The sequence below is a fragment of the Lepidochelys kempii genome, chromosome 2 (assembly GCF_965140265.1).
Source record: "Lepidochelys kempii isolate rLepKem1 chromosome 2, rLepKem1.hap2, whole genome shotgun sequence".
Lineage (NCBI taxonomy): Eukaryota > Metazoa > Chordata > Testudines > Cheloniidae > Lepidochelys > Lepidochelys kempii.
The window spans coordinates 260,657,271-260,682,568 of NC_133257.1; the positions used below are offsets into that span (position 1 = coordinate 260,657,271).

The 25,298-nt window shown below is 42.4% G+C and overlaps 1 protein-coding gene across 7 annotated transcripts in view; it reads left to right on the forward strand.

Moving 5' to 3' along the window:
* The window catches only part of ADCYAP1R1 (ADCYAP receptor type I), a 188,756-nt gene that overhangs the window by 152,812 nt on the left and 10,646 nt on the right, over positions 1-25,298 (forward strand). For 4 of the 7 annotated variants that reach the window (XM_073334759.1, XM_073334760.1, XM_073334761.1 and 1 more), the window contains 3 exons: positions 14,440-14,523; positions 23,720-23,849; positions 24,112-24,153. In XM_073334759.1, the coding sequence (XP_073190860.1) occupies positions 14,440-14,523; positions 23,720-23,849; positions 24,112-24,153 (256 nt within the window). The remainder of the gene's footprint in view (positions 1-14,439; positions 14,524-23,719; positions 23,850-24,111; positions 24,154-25,298) is intronic. The other 3 variants (XM_073334763.1, XM_073334764.1, XM_073334765.1) reach the window with 1 other exon arrangement.

The following is a 25,298-nucleotide window of genomic DNA, read 5'->3' on the forward strand; positions in this document are numbered from 1 at the left end:
CTCCAAGCTAAAGCAGCTGGTTTTATAGCTCGGGCAACAGCAACTTCGGCTTTTATATCCAGTGATCCAGGTAGCATTACAACAGATGACCCATCCAGGGCCATTGTTGCATCCATATATTGAAAGCCATGTACCAAATCATAAATGGGCAACTAAATTCTGACTATACCCAGGGTTGTGAGTTCAATCCCTGAGAGGGCCATTTAGGGATCTGGGGCAAAAATTGGGGATTGGTCCTGCTTTGAGCAGGGAGTTGGACTAGATGACCTTCTGAGGTCCCTTCCAACCCTGATATTCTATGATTCTAACTCTCCTTTTGTGGACTAGAGACAAGTTTCTACTATTTAGAACCCTGCTTTGACTGGCACAGTCCATGGCAGATCAGTTGGTACCTGCATCATTCATATATTTTTTTCATGAATCAGCTGTGGAACAGGAAGCCAAGAAATGCTTAACATGCTGAACAGCCAAGGTTTTGTCATCCATCGCATGGCAAACACAAGTAATATGGTGAAGATAGGGGGCCAGATTCTGCACTCAGTTGCTCAGGTATAATTGAGCACAGAATTGTCTCTAGAGTTCTAGAGATAGTAAATAAACCTGCAGTGCAGAAATAATTACACTGAGGTGTCTAACTAAAATTTACTTTACTGTATGCATGACCAAAGTTACTGTTAATGAGAGGTTTATTTATATACAAAATGGAATGTAATTATATCAGTATGATAGGTTAAAAAAACCCAGGAGATGCATGAATCACTCATGTGCTGGGTTGAGCCATAAGACTAAAATAGCGCAAGCATTTCCATTCAGCTTTTTGCTTGCTCACTCACTGCAAAGGGCTAAAGCACATTGGATTGACATATATATTTTTTTTTGGTTCATGGATGCATAGTATAATTTTTTTGGTTTGTTTCTGCTTTTGCTTTTTTTAACCTGCTGTTCATCCTGACTTTTGTATCATGCCTGTTGAAAACTCAAAAGAAAAAAATAAAACCACACATCTATCTAGCTAATTCAGGTCTACGTCATTCCTCCAATCAGCATCTTGCTGGAAAGAAAGGAGAAACATGGCATATACCATAGGTAGGTATGATTTTACATATGGTCCAATCTAAAGGGCTTAGGTTAGCAGAATCAGTGTCTGAAAGCAAGTGTTTTGGTAAACAACACTCCTCTGCAATTCACTGACAAAGTCACTGGAAATTCAATGACTCATTTTGCTACTGCTTTGTCTTGCTGCAAGTACTCAAATTAACAGTGCCAGTTATTTCCAACAGGATCTTCCTGGCATAAACCCCATTTATAACAGAAAACTGCAGCTCCTTTGCTAAGTGGTCTGTCCATGGGCACGGCGCTTTAATTGCTTAAACGCGGACATTGGGGGGGTGGAACTCCCACTAACACCAGGAACGCCGGGGTCTCTTAAGCAAAGGTTTATCCATCCCAACACTAGGAAAAGATTATGGAAACAATGATCATTGATTACTTGTCGGCACATGAGACAGTGGGGTCCTAGTTCTAATTTCTAGAACAGCCAATAAGTATGTTGAAAATTATTGCTTTGACTATTTTTTTAAAGACTAAATCTTACCAAAGTTGCCTAGTGTTCAAGGGTAAAATGCCGCCTTCACAAATATTGTGCTTTTCCTTTGCATCCCCCAAGACAAATTCCCATCCTCTAGCCTAGTTTTAATTTGGGCTGTATCTGTTTTAAACAGCATTAAACAGACAATTGTCTGTACCGCCGTGGAAATTTAAGGTTATATAACTAAGAAGTATCACACTAGGAGTAATTAAGGTAAACCCCCCACACTCCAAAACTATTTGCAGAAAGCAGTGGAAGGCTCTGGCCTGTCATTGAGCTATCTGTGTATGATACTTAGATGGTCCCATTACTATAGTATCTGAAGCCTCACAATCTATAATGTGTTTATCCCCACAGCACTCCTATGATCTATATCCCCATTTAGCATATGAGGAACTGAAAGACTAAGTGTCTTGCTCAAGGTCACACAGGGATCCTCTGTTATAGCAGAAAATGGAACTGAGGTTTCCTGAGTCCCAGGTTAGCACCCTAACCACCCATCCATCCTTCTTCTGTACATATCCTGCTTGCATTATTTTAATAGTGATGGGAGGAGCAGGCCTAAAGCCACATCCAGCTTGGATTTGGTTTTGCCATTTTATCGGTGACTTCCCAGTGCAGCATTTCATATGAGGGACTACAAGTTTTGTAGTTTTCAGGGAGGTCAGTTTAAAGAAAATCCCATTAATTTCCAGTGAAACACGAACACTTTACTGTGGCTACATACTACGCTGGTATCCTCTGATTTTGATACTGTAAATCACAGCAGCACAACTCACATGTTCGTAGTTACAAGGTCACCTGCAATGCATGAAATTTTAAAATACTTTTCTGCTTGGGATTTTTTTGCATAATTAGAGTCATGCCTTTTAGAACTCACTCAGCACAGGTGATAGCCGTAGCATGTAGGCCAATTGGGCTTTGTTTTCTATTTTGAAGTAACAAGTGGTTTTTTTTTTTTCTCTAAACATTGCTACATGTGCACCCTGCTCCAATGTATTTGTACCAACAGTTCCATGGTTTTGGCATGTGGCTGAGAGAGGAAGAGGTACAATCACCAGGCAGGCTTTGTTGTGAATGTGTTGGCTATTTTTGAAATCTTTATGGGCTGCAGAATTAAGAGAGCCCTGATAATGTCCCAGTCGATTCCACTTGAAGCCATTACATTCTGTTGGGTCATTTGATACTTCCCTAATTGTTGATTAGCCCAGTCCTGTCAATATCCCACAGGTTTCTGAGATGGTATTCTGAGATGTGGATTTATGAGCTTCCCCAGGCACTCACTGTCCCACCTTTGCCAGTGCTAGTATGTCAAACCATGTACTGAAGAACACAATGGCTAGGATAAAATGGCCATTCTTGGAATTTTTTTTGGGGTGGGGAGAAGGAGGGATTTTGAGTTTTGTTTTTCAGCTTGATCCCCACTCCTTTTTTCTTGGAGTCACTTGCTTAAGGGGGCTGAATTAATCTGGTCTTCATGCTGCAGTTGTTCGCTGTCTGCAGATAATGGGAAATAATTCTGACATCTCTTGATCTATGATGTGCTTTTAATTTCTTTCCAAGCTTCAGGCACACAATGCTATTCTGTCGAACTTCTGTCGCCATTCGCATTTAGGCTTCTATCACATGGCAAACAAAAACGGTGTTAATTGCCAATAATGGCTCTTCTTTTTTCTTATCCTTGATTTCTTGTGCCCTTTGTTTTGCAATTGACGCTCTTCATGTCAAATGTCTTAAGGATTCTTGATAGGCGCGCTGGACAAGCGTGCAAGCACTTCATGATGTGTGGCTGTGTTGAGTAAGACGATGCAGCTGTGGTGTAGAAAGGTGTTGGTGAACCTGTCTCTCATGAGACTAACTTATCTAGAACATAAGAACGGCCATACTGGGTCAGACCAATGGTCCATCTAGCCCAGTATCCTGTCTTCCGATAGTGGCCAATGCCAGGTTCCCCAGAGGGAATGAACAGAACAGGTAATCATCTAACTGTGTGCATGAAAGGAACTGCGCGCTGGTGATTATGCAGTTAGTTAAATTCTCTGGGCCATCTTAGGGATCCCCACTTAGGGAACCTGCACATTGCAAATCACATAAGTAGTTCCACTGAAGTAAACAGGACAGTTCATATGAATAAGAGGCTGCCGTTTCAGGCCTGTACACTCCATGCAGCAGCCCATTGGGTCACATCTCCTCATTTCCACCTGAGTAACGCCATTGACAGTACTGGTTTGAAGAGGTGTAGCAAAGATCACTTCGCCCATTGACTGCAGTGGGGTTTCACTAAGCATAGACAAGCATAGAATTTGACCTTGTGCTTATGTCTCAGTCAATCTGATCATTATTACTAAAGCATATTAAGGTTGATTCTCTCATTTACACCATTATAAATCAGGAATAACTCCGTTTAAGTCGATGGAGTTACGCCAGGGTACAACCAGTGTGAATGAAAGGATAATTGAGCCCACAGAGCCTGCCCTTAGCCTGTGTAAATTTGGCACAGCTGCATCGAAGTCAATGGAGTTCTGCCAGTTTAAACCAGCTCTCCATCCGGCCCTCAGTGTCAAATGTTCACATACGCTCTAAGCTTCCCACTGTACATTTTGTGCTTTTATTAATGGGCGTTTGTGCACACCGATCTAAAAATGCAAAATCTTGTTGGCATGCGCAAATGCTTGATTTTGTGAGAATGCAAATTTGATAGTCCACATTTCCAGGGCCCCTTAGAAAATGCAGCCATTAGTGTTAGACTTTCAGCTTATGCTGATTTGGGGCATTAAATGCTATGTTTAAAAAAATGGGAGTGACTCATTAATTAATTGGTCTTCAGTGGGTGGATTTGGGCCTGAGTGCTCTGCACATCCGGTCAGTACTCCTTTCTGTAATTGCATTCAAACACACATAGGCTTCTCTCAGGCTTTGTCTAGTACAGTATGTTTTCCATATTAGATCCATTACTATCATGTCCTCTGTGGTTATGTCAGTGCATTTATAACAGAATCACTCCATTATACATGACAATGTACAACACCCCTTTGGATCACTGAAAACAATTCACTTGGTTAAAATAGGATCACAGGAAGTCATATAAGGGAAGCTCGAAATGATATAACTTTGAAACTATAGCACATTTAGTAAAGAAGATTCTAGGCTTAAGTGTCCCCTCGCTGCTTCCTTCTGCTCCCGGCCTTTCTGTCAAAGCAAGGGCTACCCTACGATATGCTCTCCCTTCCGCTGCTTGATCTCCGAGTGAGGCCCACTGCCTTCCTCAGGGCTGCCTGCCTACCCTATTGATATGGACAACACCAAAGATGATTCCAGGGTATGGTTTATTGCTGACCAGGGGTGGTTTGGACCCAAATCTCATTTCATCCCAGCTGAGTGGGATTTAGGACTTCCAGACAAATGGTTTCAGTATGAGCCCATCTGCACAAACAGAGAAACATGAGAGCTTCCTTACTAAGTCATACCATGGTCCATCTTGCCCAGTATCCTGTCTCCAACAGTCGCCCATACCAGAACTTCAGGAGGAGTGTACAGAACAGGACAATTATGGAGTGATCCATCCCCACTTCCACTCCTGCCTTTTTGTAGTCAGAGGCTCACAATTGCTCCAAATATCGGATTGCATCCCTGACCATCTGGGCTAATAGCAATCAATAGGCCTATCCTCCATGAACTGCTTTTTGAACCCAGTTATATTTCTGGCCATAACAATGCCCCTTGGTGACAAGTTCCACAGGTTAGGTGTGCATTGTGTGAAAAAGTACTTCCTCTTGTTTGTTTTAAACCTGTTGCCTATTAATTTTGTCAGGTGACCTTGGTTTTTGTATTGTGTGAAAGGGCAAACAGCACTTCCCTATTCACTCTTTCCACACCGGTCATGATTTTATAGACCTCTATCATATCCCCCCTTAGTCATCTCTTTTCTAAGACGAACAGTCCTAATCTTTTTAGTCTCTTCTCATGCGGAAGCCATTCCATACCCTTGACCATCTTTTTGCCCTTCTGTGAAGTGTTAGAGAGCTTATTCCTTCACTCTCCCACTTCCCTGGTCCTTCTCACATGAACAGAGAGCAACAATACCCGAAGTCCGAAGGTGCAAACAATTCGATGTTTATTGGGGTGAACTTCCAGCAAGCTTAAATACAAGTTCCTTTTCCTTATTTCCGAATCCCAACTTACTTCCTGTTTGCCCCTAATTTATATAGTAATATTCTTAGCTATACCTTAACCAATCATTCTACTAAAATTTAACTAACCAATCCTAACATATTGTAACATGATTATGTAACCAATTATATCCCACCACCTTAATTAGTTTACACCCAGCAAAATTAATTATACAGCAGACAGGAACAATCACAGAACCAGACAGAGATTATACAGACAAACAATAGCAAAGTGGGAACTATAATGGCAAGACAATACAGAAGTGAGGATTTCACATCCCAGTATTGATAAGTGAGTTCTTGCCAGACAGGATGCTATCAAACTAAGTTTTCTTTTACATTTTCTAGGCACTTCCCTTTCTCTGGAGCTGATAGGCACTATCAGGACAGGATTGTATTCCTAACAGCCCAATAGCACCTTCTTTCCATGTGACTACTTTGGAATGTGAGGATGTGACCGGTCGCTTCCCAGCTTATGGCTGCCTCTGTCGCTTAGCCAAAGGCCTTAGCCTAAGAACAGGGCCCCAGACTGTCACAGTAAGAGAAGGACCTTACATTGGCAGACAGTGATTTTGATTCTTTCTTTTATACCTCTAACTAGCCAAGTGATAAGAATACACCTAACTTCTTAAAGTACAGGCCTTTACAGACAGGCCTGAATATCTATATCCTAACATGAAGCTTTTCCAGTTCCACTTTATCCTTTTTGCGATGGGGCAACCAGAACTGGACACAGTATTCAGGGTGTGGGTGTATCATAGATTTATGTAGTGGCATCATGACATTTTCTGTCTTATTTATATCCCTTTCCTAATAGTTCCTAACCTTTTGTTGGCCTCTTTGACCTCTGCTGCGCTTTGAGTAAAAATATTCAGAGAACTATCCACAGTGACTCCAAGATCATTGTTTGGGGTGGTAACAATTACGTTAGAACCAATTATTGTATATGTGTAGTTGGGATTATGTTTTCCCATGTGTATTACTTTGCACTTATCAAGTTGAATTTCATCTGCCCAGTCACTCAGTTTTGTGAGATCCCTCTGTAATCCTCACAGTCTGCTTTGGACTTAGCTATCTTGAATAGTTTTGTATCATCTGCAAATTGACACTTCACTGTTCACATCTTTTCCAGATCATTAACAAATATGTGGAACAGCACAGACCCCGGTACAGCTCCTTTGAAGACTCTGCTGTTTGCCTCTCTCCATTGTGAAAACTGACCATTTATTCCTACCCATAGGTTTCAGAGTAGCAGCCGTGTTAGTCTGTATTCGCAAAAAGAAAAGGAGTACTTGTGGCACTTTAGAGACTAACCAATTTATTTGAGCATAAGCTTTCGTGAGCTATAGCTCACTTCATCGGATGCATACTGTGGAAAGTCAGTGAGGAGATTTTATATACACATAGACCATGAAAAAACATACATTGTAAGGAGAATGATCACTTAAGATGAGCTATTACCAGCAGGAGAGTGGGGTGGGGGGGAGAGAAAACCTTTTGAAGTGATAATCAAGGTTTTCTCTCCCCCCACCCTACTCTCCTGCTGGCAATAGCTCATCTTAAGTGATCACTTTCCTTACAATATACATTTTTTCATGGTCTGTGTGTATATAAAATCTCTTCACTGTACTTTCCACTTTATGCATCCGATGAAGTGAGCTGTAGCTCACGAAAGCTTATGCTCAAATAAATTGGGTTAGTCTCTAAGGTGCCACAAGTCCTCCTATTCCTACCCATCGTTTCTTACCTTTTAATCAGTTACTGATCCCTGTGCAGACTTTTCCTCTTATCCCATGGCTACTTATTTTTCTTAGGAGTCTTTGCTGAGGTACCTTGTCAATGGTTTCTGAAAATCCAAGTACACCATATCGACTGGATCACCCTTATCCATGTGCTTGTTGACTCCCTCAAAGAATTCTTATAGATTGGTGAGGCATGACTTCCCTCTACAAAAGCTGTGTGGATGCTCCTCCAGCAAATCATGTTTATCTACGTGTCTGATAATTCTGTTCTTTACTGTAATTTCTACCAGTTTGCCCAGTACAGAAATTAGGTTCACCGGCCTATAACTGCCAAGATCTCCTCTGGAGCCCTTTTTATGAATTGATTACAATAGCTATTCACTGGCCATCTTGTACAGAAGCTGATTTCAGTTAATACTACTACAATTAGTAGTTGTGTCATTACATGTTTGAACTCTTTCAGAACAACTCATGGGTGAACACCATCTGGTCCTGGTGACTTATTACCATTTAATTTATCAATTTATTCTAAACCTGCTCCTATTGACACATCAATTTGGGACAACACTTCACATTTCTCACCCAAAAAAGAATGGCACTGGTGTGGGTATCTCCCACATATCCTCTGCAGTGAGCATGGGTGCAAAGAATTCATTTAGGTTCTCTGCAATTACTTTCTCTTCCTTAATTGCTTCTTTAACACCTTTGTCATCTAGCTGCCCCACTGTCTGTTTTGCAGGCTTCCCGTTTCTGATGTACTTTACAAAAAAATCACTGTTATTGTTTATGTCTTTAGCAAGTTGCTTCTCAAATTCTTTCTTCCCCAAAACATTCCCTGGTTGCTAAACCTAAATTCCTCCTTCTGACACCAACTCATCTACACATTTAGACCTTGCAATAATGCCTGTCTTATTGACCCTGTGCATAGAACTGGAAGCATTTCAGAGAATGCTACCATGGAGGTCCTGGACTTTAATCTCTTACCTAGGAGCCTAAATTGGGCCTCCAGGACCTCTCTCCTACATTTCCTATGTCACTGGTACCTACATGTACCACAACCACTGGCTCCTCCCCAACACTATATATAAGACTATTTAGATATCTCATGAGATCCTCTCTCTGCCTTCTCACCCAGCATGCAATTCACCAGTCATCACAAACCCAACTATCTATGTTTCTAATAATTGAATTCCCTGCTACTCTTACCTGTCTCTTCCTAATAATTGCGGTTCTTGCCCCTGGAGGGATATCCTCAGTGTGACAGAAGGTGGGTCCTAACTATGGGATCCTTTCCCTCTGCTCCAGTTTGATGCTGTCCTGTCCTGAGAATTTCATCGTCCTCCACAGCACAGGGGCTGTCAGAAGGTGGGACTGCTCTACTACGCCCCCAGAAGTCTCCCTTCTGTACCTCTGTCTCTCTTTGTTCATCCAGTTCAGCCACTCTGACCTCAAGAGCCCGTACTCAGTCTCTGAGGGCTGTGGTTTGCTTGCACTGTATGCCCACAAGGCAGGTAACTGTACATGTTGCACTCGGTGCAATAAACTGGGGAGCCCCAAACATGCTGCTGGTCTTTTGCCTGCATTTTGTTTTTTTTAACTCTTTTGGCTTTTTTTATGTAGCCTTAGTTTAGGGTATGTGTGTTAGAGGCATTGGTTTATTTGGCTTTTTTATTACTTTTCTTGGGGACTTGGTGCCTTTTGGATTGTTATAATCCCTCAGCCTCCTCCCCCAGCAGCCAAACTCTCCTTACCTCAGTAGCTCACTCAGCCGCTTTGCTCTCGCACTTTGGCACGTTATCCTTATCAAATAGCCAGCGTCAGTAGCCATGGTAGGCTGACCAGGGCCAGTAACGCTAAGCCTGTGGAGCAGTGGGTGGCGGCTTCCCCTCAGGCAGCCAGAGCCCGTGTGTCAACTTCGGCTTTTGGTTACCATGGGGTAAATCTGGAGTAACTTCTGCTTTTAGTTACACTGGTGTAAACTCCTTTAATTTCAGTGGGACTAATCAGGATTTACACTCGTGTAGCTTTAAGCAGCATTGGGGCCCCATGTCATCAGTACCATGGACGCATTGGAAACAAAAATAGCCTCTCCACAGGCATCTGGTCAAATTAGCTGCCCTCTACGCAACAGCTCCAGGGTTCTGCATTGACTTTGACTTGGCAAGCCCATAGAAATACACAGTGTAAGCCATACTCACACTCCTCAAGCTTATAGACAAGAAATGAAGTTATTCACAGAGATTTTGAACTAAGAGTTCTCGAGAGAATGTTAGAGAGGTTGGAGTTGGACAAGAGTTCTGGGGAATGGGAGTCACTCTCAGAAATCCAGCTGAGAGGCAGGTTTCTCTCTGTGAAGTACACAAAAACATTTGTCCATAGGGCAAGACAAACACAATACAGCTTACTCTCTGCCTGAGTGGATTGGGTGATGCATAGTTCTAGTATAGTTTCCCTGAGTAGGACGGATGTTCAAATCTTGTATAGACTGAAGTTTTGCAGACATCACAAGTAATATTTTGCAAATGCAAAACTGCTTCAGCTTTGCAAGCATTTCTTCCTGATCCCTTAAACCCACACTTTTTGCAAGGGTGATTTTGGATTTTTCTAGCTACGGTGAATCCTGTACTATTCAGTAGGAAGAGAAGAAACTCCAACTCAAGCCTCTTCAAAAAAGCTAAATAGATACAAGTAGGTGCCTAGAATATGAGGTATACACAGAGTCTATTTTTCATTCGATAACTCCTCCTCTCCACTCCTTTTTGCACAGTTTGTCTGCATTATTATCTCTGGCCTACATTCCACTATGTTTCCAGTCTCCTTTCCCCAGGCTTGTCTTCACTACAGCACTAAATCGGCGCCACTGTGGTTGATGCCGCTGCGTCGATTTAGTACTTCTGGTGAAGACAAGCTACACTGACAGAAGCGCACTCTCTTGTTGTAATTAATCCACCTTCATTAAAGGCGGAAGCTGTACCGATGGGAGAGCATCTCCTGCCGACATCGCATGGTGTAGACACTACGTTAAGTAGATGTGAGTTGTGTCGCTCGGGGGCGGTTCACACCCCTGAGTGACATAACTTACATCGACGTAAACAGTAGTGTAGACAAGCCGCCCGACCCCACTCCCCCAAAAGGAGTTGCCCAGGAATTCTTAATAGCATCATTCTTAACTTGTATAACGTTTCCTCTTTTTCACCTTTACAATCATGCATCAGCCAAATTCTCCCTCACTTACACCTGTGCAGGTGTACTGAGTTAAGCCCTACCTCTTAATCTCCATCTGCCTTGATGACAACGCTTCGTCCCATTCCAGTGAACGAACCTGATCTATCAGCGTTCCTAAATCCACGATCAGTGTATTATCAAAGTGCTGATGATATGCAAAATGAGAGCACAATACATTTTCATTAAACATTAAGAAACGGTTTGACCTCTTTTGCTTTTCGCTCTGTTTAGAAGGCAATAGGTCAAATTAGATGAGGTAAAACTCTAGTAAGTATATTTTAAGAGGAAAAAATTGGGGATTTTTGAGAGCTTTTTGGGGGAAAAAATAAATGTTTCTGGTTTTGTTTTAAGAAAAAGCCTTTTTTTGTTTTTGTTTTTGCGCTTCTTTCTTTTCCTTTTCCCTTTTTTCAGTGATCAAAAAGGGAAAGGGGTAATGGATTTGGATACAACTGTATTGTATCCAAAAAACCACACAAACAATCATGATATAAAAGCTTCTAGCAGATCTACATTCTACAGATTTTGGGTTTATCTTGTAGAACACAATAGCAGGGGTATAATTCTCTATTAAGTTCAGTAGAATAGTTGAAAAAAAAAAACTTGTGGAAAGGTTGTGTTATTTTTTATGAAGTTCTGCAGACCTTTTCCATAATTATCCCAAAATGTGTACCGCTCTTTCCTGACTTTGCAGCAGCACTTGTCCATCAAATATTATTTCCAGAGATGTGCTTTTTCCTGCTGAAAATGCTATTTTAGCAAACAAGCAGAATCATGTTGGTTCTTATCCACCAGAATTATATATGCACACACACAATGGAAAATTAATCTGACAACTAGAAAAGGAGTGTAGCTATACCTGTGTCGGTCACAGGATATTAGAGAGACAATTGGTCCAGTAAAAGATGTTATTTCTAAGTAAAGAAAGGAGTGACGTGATAAGGGAATCCATTTCTCAAGCTTCAAAGAAGGTGCTGCATGAAAACGTGTCAGGAAGAAGTAAATCTAGGATTAAGATTTTCAAAAGTGGTAAGCAATTGAATGCCCAATTTGGGAAACGGTAAAAGGCCTGATTTTCAGAAACTGCTGAGCACTGCCCTCTGGAAATCAAAGAGTGAGGTACCCCAAATCACTAGTCACTTTTGAAAATTTCAGCACTCATGAAAACAAGCTGACTGAATCTTCTGATATCGTCTCCTGAGTCCTCATTATGGATTTCAGTTGCCAAACAATGCACAATACAGCACAGTAAAAACAGACAAGGTAGATGATACAGTGAGCATTTATACTCGGAGAAGTGATTTACTAACAGAAACACCATGCAGTTCTGTATTTACTCTCAGCACTATGCACAGTAAATGAGCTCTGCTTACAAGTCAAAGCATGATTATTTTTTTCTGTCTGCTAGAACAGTATGTGCCACAGGAGATCGAAAACTCCTGCTCTGTTCTCTCGGGCTCTTACATCATTACCAATCATATTCTGCAGTTGGAATGTAGCTGTCAAGGTTGTTGAAGGTGCAAAAAGAGAGCAGTGTCTTTAATAAGTGACTCAGCAGTTCTAACCGTAGTAATGGATATGGTCAAGCTACAAAATATTTATTCGACTTTATTGTTCAGTTTATAAAATGCACCTTCTGCCATCTCTAGGCAAACTGATGAGCCTTAACTGAGTCATCTCGATGGGTATGGGGGCTGGCGAGCTTTGACTTTGCCACCTCTAGGCAGATGCACAAAAACACGAAAATAATAATACATTAACACAACCAGAGAAAGACACAGTGTCAAGTGCAAAAAAGTCCCTCAAACTGTCATAAAAATTCCTTCCTTCCCATGCTACCTCTCTGGGCAAATGCCTGAGTAAATAAATAGGCTTTGCAATCAAAAGAGCTGAGTTACGTCTGTGAGGTCAGGTTGGGAAACAAATTGCAGTCCTGGGGCCTCCCCTGGAAATGCTTCACCACCTGACCCAAGAACTACAAATCTGTGGGCTGTCAGCTGGAGCACCACAGATGGTCTTAACCACCAGAGGGTAACAGAAAAGACGAAAGGGCTGGAAGAGCATCAAGGATCGCCTAAAGCCCTGAATCCAGCCAGGGGAAAATTCTCCTGATGCAGGAAACAGGAGAAAGACAGTGATTGTTGTCTGAAGACCTCCTCTCAAATATTCCTGTAGGGAGCATGCCTGGGGAGAGAGGAGCATATTAGGGGTGGAGTTGCAGCATTGCAGAGATTTTGGACAGTCCTCGGAGCCTGCCATAACTTAGCCTGCCAGATTTGTCTAACTCATACTAGGGGCTGCTCTGGACCCCAGAGTACCCCAGCAGCTGGAGAGTACCAAGGTGGCTTAGAGCTACCTCCTTAGCCCCCTCGCCTCTTGGTCTGCAATTTTTGTTCTGTATCCCTTATAAGTGCAGCATAGACAGCCCAGGATGGAATATAAGGGGCCAGCTGCTCCACTTCAGGGGAGCTATGCTGATGTACACCACTGGAGAATGTGGTCTCTAAAACAGCTAGGACCCAAAATAATATACCATCTATACATCTAAGCCAACTCCTTGATTTTTTTCCCCAGAAGCAAACAAGAAGAGAGCACTGGTGTAACAGGGTCCCTGTGGGAAGCCCCACTAAGCAATCACATTGGACTTCTGGGGGTTCATTCATACCAGAGTTATTCCACCGATGTAACCTGGGGCAAAGTGAAAAGTCCACCTACAGGTGGGTTGCAGCAATACAAAGCATTCGTAAGCCCTGCTCCCTGCCACACGCTGCTCTCCCAAATTGGGTGGGGCTTGGTGGGGTAGAGCACTTGATACCACACATCCCCAGGGCAGCCTTCGTTGATGGAGGCTCAGCCACGAGTTAAAGCTGATAGGACCCCCAAGGGGAAGCAGTGATGCAGAAGCCACCTGCACGCGCTATAGAAAGTTGTTAGCCATTGGCTCCTTATAAATGTTCCCCCAAGTTTCCCCAATCCTACCTTTCTTGCCTTTCTGTGAGCATGCCTCCCAGGCACACACGGGAGTGTAATGAGTCCGTCCTCTTCCCTGGGGCTTAGCTAGAATCTCAAGGAGAAGGTGTGGTACTGTCGATACTGAATAAGGCTGCCGTTTTTGCTTGTATACTCCTCTGAGTGTAACCACCCTGGCAAAGAGTCCCAGTGAGCAGAGCCGGTCATGCACACAGTTTCCCAAGGAATTCCCATGGTTTAGAGGAAGCTAAACTGAAAAAACACATTGGTGTCCGTGACCACTTTCTAATAATGAATCACACGTGGCTGTAGAGTTACGCGTGCCTTTAATTTGGAGCTGGTCAAACAAGACAGACTTACAGCAATTTCTGTTTTATAAATGTATTCCAAATACAAACACATAATACCTATGGTCTGGTTCAATTAAGTATATTGTTCTTTTTACTCTCTGTGCAGTATCTGACAGCAAAGTCACACGTGTTTTTTTTATGCATAAATGTTCTAATCACCTGCAGCCAGGTTGTTCCTCCTTTAACTTATCTGTGACTCAATACACCGCAATTGCCAGGAGCAGCTAATGCATTTTATTTATGTTTTCGTTTTGATCAAAGAGCTGGTTTGCGCTGCATTTGCATTTAGTTGCATCCACTTTCCACCTTTGTGCCACGTCTCGTGAAATGTGTTGAAACTGACCTACTTTGGCCTTTTCATGGTATTCTGAAAAAAATGCTAATCTTGTCATATTTAGCAGCTGCGTTCAGAAATGCTACTGTAAGCCCAAGAGGGCTAACCAGCACTCTTGCAAGATGTCAGAACTATCCACCATTACCCTGTAAGTGTACACAATCCCGTGACATTATTGTGTTTTTGTGAGGCATGTTGCAAATAAATGGTTTATATAAGCAGCGGGGCAGAAGGGAAACTGTTCATTATTTCTTGTTGCATGCGGATGGGTTTTTTGTTTTTTTTGTTTTTGTTTTGTTTTGTTTTTGTCGTGTGCTTCTGCTGATACATCACAATCAAGAATGTTAAGCTTATTTGTTGCAAATGTGTCAGTTTATTGACCAACATGATTTATGATTATGAATAACAGAATTACTGCCTAATCCAAAGCCTGTTGAAATCAGTGGGAGTGTTTTTTATTGAGTTCAGTTGATTTTTGAATCAGTCTGTAATATACCCACAAAGTCTTTATGAAAACTTTTAACAAACCTGCCCATTTTTAAAGAAAAAGCTATTAGTCATTATGTAGCAAGGGAGTGCTATGCACATTGGAAAGAAAGTGCTTTGCCTGAAACTTTGCTAGGAAAATATAAATATGAAAAATATGGACCAGATCCACAGCTGGTATAAACTGGTATATCTCGCCTGAAGTCAATGGAGCTACAGCAGTTTATGCCAGCTAAGGATCTGGCCTAAAATGTATTTATGTATATTTGCTGTATGATGTACAGCCCAACTTTCACTGGAATTTCATGGTAAAATCTTTTGATTTGAACCCTGGACTCTCAAAGGTGGCCTGCCAAACTGATCTAAACACAATACAGCCTTTTGTCAAGGTCAAGGAAATTTCCCTTCTTAATGGTTGCACACTTTTTCCCCTTGCTTGAAAACCTACCCCATTTTGAGCCTGAAAAAATATTTTTCTAGTTTAGAGACGGGATCTCTTCTCAGGGTACTTACAAAAAGAGAGCGGAGGAGCTGCCCAAAAAGATTCAGCCAAGGAACTGATCCTGAATAAAAACAAACACAAGAAATAAAAAGTAGGAAAAGAAGAAGAAAATAATTGTTTTTTAAAAATCAGCAATAGGCATTTGCTCAGTCCAGAAAAGGTAGTGATCTGAGACCACCATAGAAACTGGAATCCACATTTCTGAGCTAAAATCATTTTTAAGGATGAAATTCACCACTTAATTCACATGGAAATGGTGGACAGGCCTCATGCTGAGCCTCTGCATAGCGGTGAATTTCACTCTAAGTAAATTCAGAGCAGTTGAAAGGTGGCAGATGGACAGCTGAAGTCTTCTAGCTACCGTAATATAAACCTAGCACAGGCTGCAGGCAATATTAACTCTCCATATGCCATCCCAGCAACATACCTCCAGCGTGTTCATGAGGGCTGCTGTTTAGGTGTGACAGGTTAGTTCAGTGTTCATGGCCATTCAGTTGTTAGACTGAGGGCATTAAGTGCTAGCATTCTTACTGACATGCCAAACAAGAGAAATGTAATCAGCTGCCCTGTTCGGTTTCAGAAGAGGCCCGGCTGATCTAAGTGGTCTGTTTTCCAGCCAGGCAGAGATAGGCAGCCCATTGACTGAATCTTCTACATTTCGAAGCTGTGGAAATATACAGATAATGTCTCCATCCAGGAGATTGCTGAGTTCCCAAACAACCGTGACCGCTCCATATCCACCCGTCTCAGGTTTTGCCTTCATTGTTTGTTTTTTATTAAAACTTGCCAATGTCTCCAATAAATAGATGCTGACTTACTGTATATTCCAAAATACAGGCAGTGGAGCATAAACCAAGCACCTAATTATACTTGCAGCGTCCCATTCCTCCATTACCTAGTGTACAAATAGGTCTTTTGCCCCTTATCCTCCTCCTTAAAATACAATTTTGTCATCCTGAGCTACTTATACATGTTCCAAATTAAACTAGAAACCAGATTTAGCCTTTTTTTTCCTTCAAAGGAGGGGTCCCAAATAGCATAATAACTATTATATAAATCTTTTTCGAAGAATACAGCTTCATAAATCACTTGGATCCATTGATAGCTTAACATAAGAATGACCACGCTCGGTCAGACCAATGGTCCATATAGACCAGCATCCTGTCTTCCGTCAGTGGCCAGTGCCAGCTGCTTCAGAGGAAGCGAACAGAAAAGGGGAGTTATTGAGTGATCTTCCAGTCCCAGCTTCTAGCCACCAAAGGTTTAGGAACACCCAAAGCAGGGAGTTAGTTGCATCCCTGACCATCTTGGCTAATAGCATTTACAGACCTATTCCCCCGTGAACTCTTCTAAGTCATTTTTTAATCCAGTTATACAATTGGCCTTCACATCATCCCCAGGCAGTGAGTTCCGTGGGTTGACTGTGCATTGTGTGAAGTACTCCCATATACTAGTTTTCAATTACCCGCCTATTAATTTCATTGGGTGACCTTTGGTTCTTGTGGTAAGTGAAGGATAAATAAAACTTGCCTTGTCCACCCCATTCATGATTGTGTAGACTTCTATTATATCCCATCTTAATCATCTATTATCTGAGCTGATCAGTCCCAGGTGGTTTTGATCTCTCCTCATATGGAAGCTGTTTCATATCCCTAATCATTTTTCTTGCCCTTCTCTTTAACTTTTCAACTTCTAATATATCATGTTTGAGATGGGGTGACTTGAGCTGCACACAGTATTCAAGGGGTGGGCATCCCATGGATTTACGCAGTGGCATGATAATCTTTTTGTCTTATTATCTGTCCCTTTCTCATCGGTTCCTAACATTCAGTTAGCACTTTTGACTGCTGCTGCAAGTGAAGTGAATGTTTTCAGAGAGCTAGCCACGTGGACGGCTGGCAAAGTTTCCCCTGGGGAAGGCTGGCTCCCTGTCCTGCCTCTTCTGCTCACGGCCCAGGCTCCGCTCCCATTCGGCCCAGTCCCTGCCCCCTCCACCATCCCTCCCCCCACCACTGCTCACCATGTCCCTCCTCTCCTCCACCCCCACCCCGCGAGGCTGCCCACCCTGTCTCTCCCCTCCTCCAACCTCCTCCCCTGCAAGACCCCCCGACCACCACATCCCTCCTTTTCTCCACCCCCTCCCCGTGCGACCCCCCACCCCCTGCTCACTGCGTCCCTCCTCTCCTCCACCCCCACTCTGTGAGACCCCCCCACCCGCCATTCACCGCATCCCAAGTCCCACAAGACACCCTGCCCACTCTGTCCCTTTTCACCTTCCTGCCCTGCGAGGCCCGCTCCCACCCGCCACATCCCTCCTCACCCCTCCCAACATGAGACCCCCCCTGCCCACCACAGGGTGCATCCCTCCTCAGGCCCCACCCGGTGAGACACACTCCCCGCCCCCGCTGCTTGCTGCATCCCTCCTCGCCACTCACTCCGTCCCATTTGTGGGGGCAACGGGGTGAGGAGGGACACGGTGAGCGGTGGGGTGTCATGCGGGGTGGAGGAAAGGAGGGAAGCAGTGAATGGGAGGTCTGGTGGGGGCAGGCAGTGAGGAGGCACACAGCAAGTGGTGGGCGGGGATCTCAGGGGGGGCGGGGAGTGAGAAGGGACATGGCGAGTGGTGGGCGAGGGGGTCTCGGGATGGGGAGTGAGGAGGGACGTGGTGGGCAAGGGGGTCTCATGGGGGCGGGGAGTGAGAAGGGACGTGGCGAGCAGCAAGGACCTCAGGAGATGGGGGTGGAGTGGAGGAGAGGAGGGACTCACTCACCAGGCAGCGGTGGGCGGTGGGGGCCTCAGGAAAGGCGTGGAGCAGGGAGGAGAAGAGGCGAAGTGCAGGGCCTAGAAGTCTGGCAACCTGTCGGTAGCAGCTGTGCCAGGGTAGCCTTAGCCTCCTCTGGCCTATTATATCCACCACCCATGACTATCCACAATGACTCCAAGATTTCTTTCTTGAGTGGTAACAGCTAATTTAGTCCCTGTCACTCTGTACGTGTAGCTGGGATTGTTTTTTCCAATGTGCATTACTTTGCATTTATCAACATTGAATTTCATCTGCCATTTTGTTGCCCAATCACCCACGTTTGTGAGATCCCTTTGTAGCTCTTCGCAGTCTGCTTTGGACTTAACTATCTTGAGTAATTTTGTATCATCTGCAAATTTTGCCATCTCACTGTTTACCCTTTTTTCCAGATCATTTATGAATGTGTTGAACAGCACTGGTCCCAGTACAGATCCTTGGGGGCCCCCCCAAAAGTTTTATAAGAAAGTCATCAAGAGACGAGAACCATGGACTCAGCAATAGGCCTCAATCAGTCTGTTCCTAAATTGGAATAGTTGTCAATGTTGTCTCAATCTTCATATGCACAGAGTAGCATTGCCTTAATCTTATCTATATGACAAGGGCGTAGTTCTGTTAGGTGGCCTCATGACCAGACTAGCACAAGCAGGCATAGTCCTGGGAACTATGACACAGACACAACTTCAGTAATCAGAAGACATCTAGAGGAGAAGAGAGAGGCAGCTCTCAGCCTTCAGCTGTTGTTTTTTCATGTTTCCCTCTTTCCCAGAAGCAGGAAGAACAGATAAACCCCAGAGCTTCCTCACAGAATCCATTCCGGAGTCACAGCCCTCCTCCCTTTGCGGGCTGTCTATGTGCCCGACAAGGAACGCTCACTCACCGAGCCTTCACAATCTCTCTCTCTCACCATTCTAGCTGCCCGGATTTCTAAGTCACAAGATGTGTCTGTGTTGAATCTTATTAATTAAAGATGGAAGAAAACTTTTAGGACAACTAGTCCTTCCCTATGGGGAGTTGTTTCCTTAGGTGTGGTTCACTGATGCTTTATCTGTAATGATTTTCTTGGTTTTTTATTAACCCACAGAAGTTGGGATTTTCAGCAATGTCTAAGGGGGATGGGAGTTGGCTGCCTACCTCCCTTAGGTACTTTTGAAAAATTCCTGGGTAATTTCCCTGATAATATTTGTTTTGCGTCTATGGGTCCGTCGAGTACCTAAGCAATTATTTCAGTCAGAAAAAAGCAAAAACCTTTTAGAAAGCTTCTCCAGACAAACTTTTCTGGAGTTATGCTCTGCTTCCTAGAAGCATTGCACTACAACTATAAAGCATTTCTCCAAGATCTACCTACCTATACATTCAGCTGAGACAATCTGTATTCGTGCCACCTTGTGACTAACAAGAATGTTATTGTTGAACCCAGTTTTTAATGCCTTAAGCAATGGTGAGACAATTCTGCTTTGTATTAGCTCTCATGGTCAATATGTTCTTCTTATTTATACTCTGGCTTAATTATCATGTTATTAATTTCAATCCTTTACTCCTAGTTCTTACCTTCTTGTACCACTCTACATAATTCCTCTATATCCATGTTTTTACATACTTCAAATACTTACAGACCTTTATCATTCCCCTATTCATCCAACCCCACTTAGTCATTGGTATCGATTGTTATGCATATTTGGTTATTTTGGGTGGAATTTTCAAAGCCATATAAGGAATTTCCTTTAGAAATTAACGGTCATCTAAATATTTTGGTAGCTTTGAAAATTTATCCCTTTATTATCCCTTTATTATTTCCTTAGAACTCAGTCTCAAAGTTCCAGATCACAGTGCACACACACACACAAATCTCTGATTTTCTCAAATTAAAGTGTTTATTTTTCCAACCACACATACTTAGTTTTGATTAAAACAAAGACCAATCATGTGTTTTAAAATCTTGTTTAAAATGTAAAATAGAAATAGGGTAGAATATTCAGTACAAATCACTGGAAAGGGGACTAAATTAATTTAGCATACTTGATCTTTTCCATCTTTGATTCATGCAGACTTATGCCCCCAGCAACGTACATGGGCTTCAGCAACCTCTCTCCAAACAAGCCTATTAATGCAAATGAAAGGTTCCTTATAGAGGACAACATTATAGAACTTTCCTCTTTGTTATTTCTTCCCATCTATTATAAACGTATCTTGCTTAGTGCATTAGACTTCAGGTTGGTTGAGGCAACCTCGTCAATCAGGAGATGAGGAAAAAGAAAAGGAAAAAATGAATCCATGTTTTTGCACAATAAAATTCCATTGATACTCTGACTCCCAGTCACAATATATAAGTGAGAAAACCCATCCCTGAAACTGTGATAACAAAGTCTCTCATTTTTAATGCTTTCATTGAAGACAGTCATAAAACCAATAGATGTTCTGCCTCGTTCAGTGTCTAACAGGGCACTAGCCCTCCCTGGCATTTTAGCTAACTCTGGTATTTTTAGAGGTGTTGGACTGCAGTCAGGAGTTTAGTCACATTTCTTAGAGGCTGTGTCCCTTCCAAACAGCCAAGTAATGTTTGGTCAGCTAACTAGTGTTTCTGCAACTTCAGTAGCGTGTCTATTAAGTTCTGTAGCCATGAATGTAAATGAATGCAGGACGCTGTAACAGTCTTGCTTTCATCACTGCTTCTGCTTTCATTTTTCTCCCCTGCTGATGCTCCTGGTAAAATAACAGGAATCATCACTTCTTCACCAACAGACTGATTCTGACCATTGCAGGGTGACTATCCAACATCATGTCGCCAAGAATTCTCATTCAGAAACAGCTATAGAGAGCGGCAAAAATTGTACCTGGATACAAATTTCTGTTCAATCTCGGGGATATTCAAAGCTAGTTTTGGTTTAGCTTATTATAGAGATAAGGTGTCTATGTGAAAGGGAGATTCATGTGCAAACTTCCCCAAGTTCATGGGTATTGAGATCCCAGGTTTTGGCTGTGACCCATCAGCAGATGTGATAGCTGGCTGCCAATGCTGGATAACATCTATGGATAGTTTTTGTTTCATCAGTTGTTTTAATGTTGTGTTTGTTGGCTTTTGGTTTCCTTGCCGCAGTTTTGTTACATACAAGATCTGCACAGTGTATAAGTTCTAGGGATCTCAGTTCCTTAAAGATGGATGTTGTTAGTGCCCTTCTCCAATGTCCTTTTGTGACATGGCCAGTCTAGTTGCACCAGGTACTTCAAGTTGTCTTTCATCTAGGCTTGCTCTTTCTTCCATTTCTGTTTGATTTCTTTGCCTTTCTGCAGTATGAAGCATTGATCAATCACATTGCAAAGTTAATTTGTTAGTTCATGTGTTTTCTCCATATCCGTAATGGAAGCACAATTATGAAAGCACAATACCTCATTTTTTAAAAAAAATGAGGAAACTTGTTCTTTTTAAAGCATGATTTTATTTAGTATTTCAAAAACTCTCAGCAACCAGCTTGGAGACTTTGTTTTGACATCCTGGTTCAGGAATAGTATGCTTCAGTCAGACGAGGCAGACTCCTTAACAACATCTAATTCTTTTCTACCCATTACAATCCCCTTTTCTAACTTGTTATGAGCCAATTTTTGATCTTCTATAAATCTGTGTGTGTACAAAATACCTCTTACTTAGTGTTCACTATGCATGCATTTCCTCCAAGGTTTTCACAGGGTTAATTAAAGACAGTATCCTCCAAACCTGAGATGGCATTGCAGTTACAGATTCTGAGATTTTAAAGCTAATAGGGACCATTTTGATCAACTGATCAGACCTCCTGCTTAGCGCAAGTCATAGAAATTCACCCAGGCATTCCTGCATTGAACCCAGTAACTTGTGGCTGAATTAGAGCATGCCATTTCAATCCATTATGAAACAATGCACTTTCCATTCAAGCTGGGTTTTTTAAAACATCTTTTTTCTAAAATGATGGATTTTGGAGAGAGGTATCTCTGTGTCTATCTTCATGCCTCGTCTTGATCTCTTCTCATTCCATGGCTAGCTTAAATATTGTAGCGTCAAATGGGTTTGAAGATTCTGTTAGCCTGCTCTCTCTTCTTCCAGTGCTTCTGATACTTGTCTTATCCACTATGATATTTTCATAGTCCACAAACGCTGTACTGGGGTGTATGATGTTTAGCAGCCTCGTCATTAGCTTGATACATTGTAGTGAATTGACTGATGAATCCTGTATGCTCTCGCAGCCTGTTGACGACCCATACTTTGGCCGGCTGAAGCCATATCAGACAAAGAGGAATGCTGCAGGGGATGGGGAGCGGGAGAGAGTACAACAAAAATACTTCCAGCAATGAGACAGTGTCACATTTTCGCTGTGGCATTCGGTATAGCCACGTCAGCACTGCCTATGAAATAATGGCGGGGAGTTCTTCCAGCTCTCAGCAAGGGCCTCTCTCTTTCTCTATTCCCACCTCTATGCCAACTCGTTTTAAGGGAAATGTTCATGTGTCCCCATCAGACGTCTCTCAGCCACTCATCTTTCTACTGGAGGAAATTAAGCTTTGCAATCCAGAAGGTATTCTTTGTGACCACTATACCCGCTTTGTTTGCAGATAGGCAGTCAGTTGCCTTGTTCCTTTTGTGTGCTTACCCATAAAAATTCAACTTATATTGTAGCAGAAAGCAAGAGATGGTTTCTCATGGTGGCAAGCTGCCTCACCAAGCATAGGCTTGCTTAATTAGGGCTTGAGTGATGCGCAGACATTGTGCTGGGCCTCTACATAGCGTGAATTTCATCCATATAGAATCAATTGCTCACTAGTACCTATTTAGTTCCCAGTATTCTTGTCTACACCCACTGGGCTTGATTTTCCTCTCACACCATTTTACATTGGTGCAACACAGTTGACTTCAATGGAGTTACACATGATTTGCACCAGTGTAAATGAAAGCAGAATCAGGCCCATGGGCAGTAGAGTCATGATTGCATAATACCATGGAGACCTTTTCTCTTTCAAGAAGAGTGAACTCACAGAATGGAGATTCTGGGTGCTGCATATAAAGAAGGCCATCAGGTGGTGCTATTGTTATTTATTTTATTTGTATTATGGTAGCACTCAGAGACCACTGCTAAGATCAGAGCCCCATTGTGTTTGGTACTGTACATATCCCTAGTAAGAGACAGTCCCTGTCCCGATAGGGTAACCAGATGTCCCGATTTTATAGGGACAGTCCCGATTTTTGGGTCTTTTTCTTATATAGGCTCCTATTACCCCTTCCCGATTTTTCACATTTGCTGTCTGGTCACCCTATGTCCAGAAGAACATTCAACCAAAATAAGAGAATACGATAGTCAACAGTTCTAAACTATTCATACATATTCATACTCAGACTGTACCAAGTGTTAGAAAATGGGGTCAGGATAAAATGTAGGCGAAATCAGGGGATGGGAACGCATGGGAACATTTCATATATATATATATTATTTATTTATTTATGTATGGCAAATGGAACACCACAAAATGTTAATCAAAGCTCAAGCTGTCCCTGCAGAGATATATTAACATTCTTTCAATTTGTCGTAACAGGAGGCTGGCCCGCTCCACTCTGCTGCTTATCCCCTTGTTTGGAATTCACTACACTGTGTTTGCCTTTTCTCCTGAAAATGTCAGTAAACGGGAGAGACTAGTGTTTGAACTGGGACTGGGATCTTTCCAGGTGATTATACCGTGAATTCTGCTTTAAGAAAGAAAGAAAGAAAGAAAGAAAGAAAGAAAGAAAGAAAGAAAGAAAGAAAGAAAGAAAGAAAGAAAGAAATCTGTATTTGTTATGACTGCTGTGCATGGATCTCTCTTTGTGTGTTCATTCACTTACCGTATGTGCTTTGTAGACTAGCAGGTTCCCCCACCCCCCTTCAGCTATTTTCTATCAGTTCCCTAGAGGATTTTAATTTACAGTCTTTTCTCTCCTGTTTATCCAGGGCTTTGTCGTTGCTGTTCTCTATTGTTTCTTGAATGGGGAGGTAAGAATTTTGATTTTTTTACCAGTTCTCCCTCCGCCTCCATCTGTTTAGCATGACATTTGGTTGGGATCACACCGTCTAACTCACCTCTCAGCTGTAATTCATTAGCTCTCTACTCCTTGACCTCGTCCAAATTTCAGAATGCCTTCAGCAAAGCAGGAAGGAAGCTGGTCTTTTAGTCAAAGCACTGGGCTGGCAGTCAGATAGTTCTGAGTTCTATTCCTGCCTTTGCCTCTGGCTTAACATGTAGCTGCTCAGAAAGTCACTTGGGACTCCTACTATCAGTGCAGGATCGAATTCTTAATATCCTTATGTTACAAAGTAGCTGTAAAATGGGAATAATAATACTTCCGTACTTTACAGAGGTGATCTGGAGCTATTTTTATTACTGCTTGTAAAATGCTTTGAGATCCTTGGATGGAAATAGGGGATTTTGCCACTAAAGATGCAACAAAATATTTCATATTTATTTCCAACATTTTGCTGTGTGTAATATATGCTGTTTCTTTCAATTTTGTTAAATAACTTAGTCCTATTTTAAAGGGCATTTTTCCAATTTTGGCCTTTGGCACAGTGAGTGGAGAGGTATGAATTGCATTCACGGCCATGGCATTTATGATTCTTGCTTTTCAGATACTGTAGATTTGGTCCTAGATTTGACAGTCATTTTGTTCATTATTAACCCAAATTGGTCTCTGGGTTTGCAGTCGTGGTTTTCCATATGAGTGTCATTTACTATGGATGAGGGGGGGAAATTAAAAATATAGGGCCAAATCCTCAGATGGTGTAAACCAGCTTTTCTCAGAGGAGGGATGCTGATTTACATTATCTGATCTGGCCCTGTGAGGAGGGGCTGCTTGGGGGAAAATAATACATATATATATAACTGGCCTTGCCAAGGCACGGCTTACAGGGAAGTTTCAGGCAGTGTTCTGTATGTTTTTACATAGGCAAATCTACAGTAATTGTGCATGTGTGAAATACCATTTCCATGAAATAAAACTATGCTCTAACTTTGTCTGTGCATCTCAGTCATGAATTAAGATTGGGGGATATATTGTCTAGTTCAGGGGTGGCCAATCTGAGCCTGAGAAGGAGCCAGAATTTACCAATGTACATTGCCACAGAGCCACAGTAATACGTCA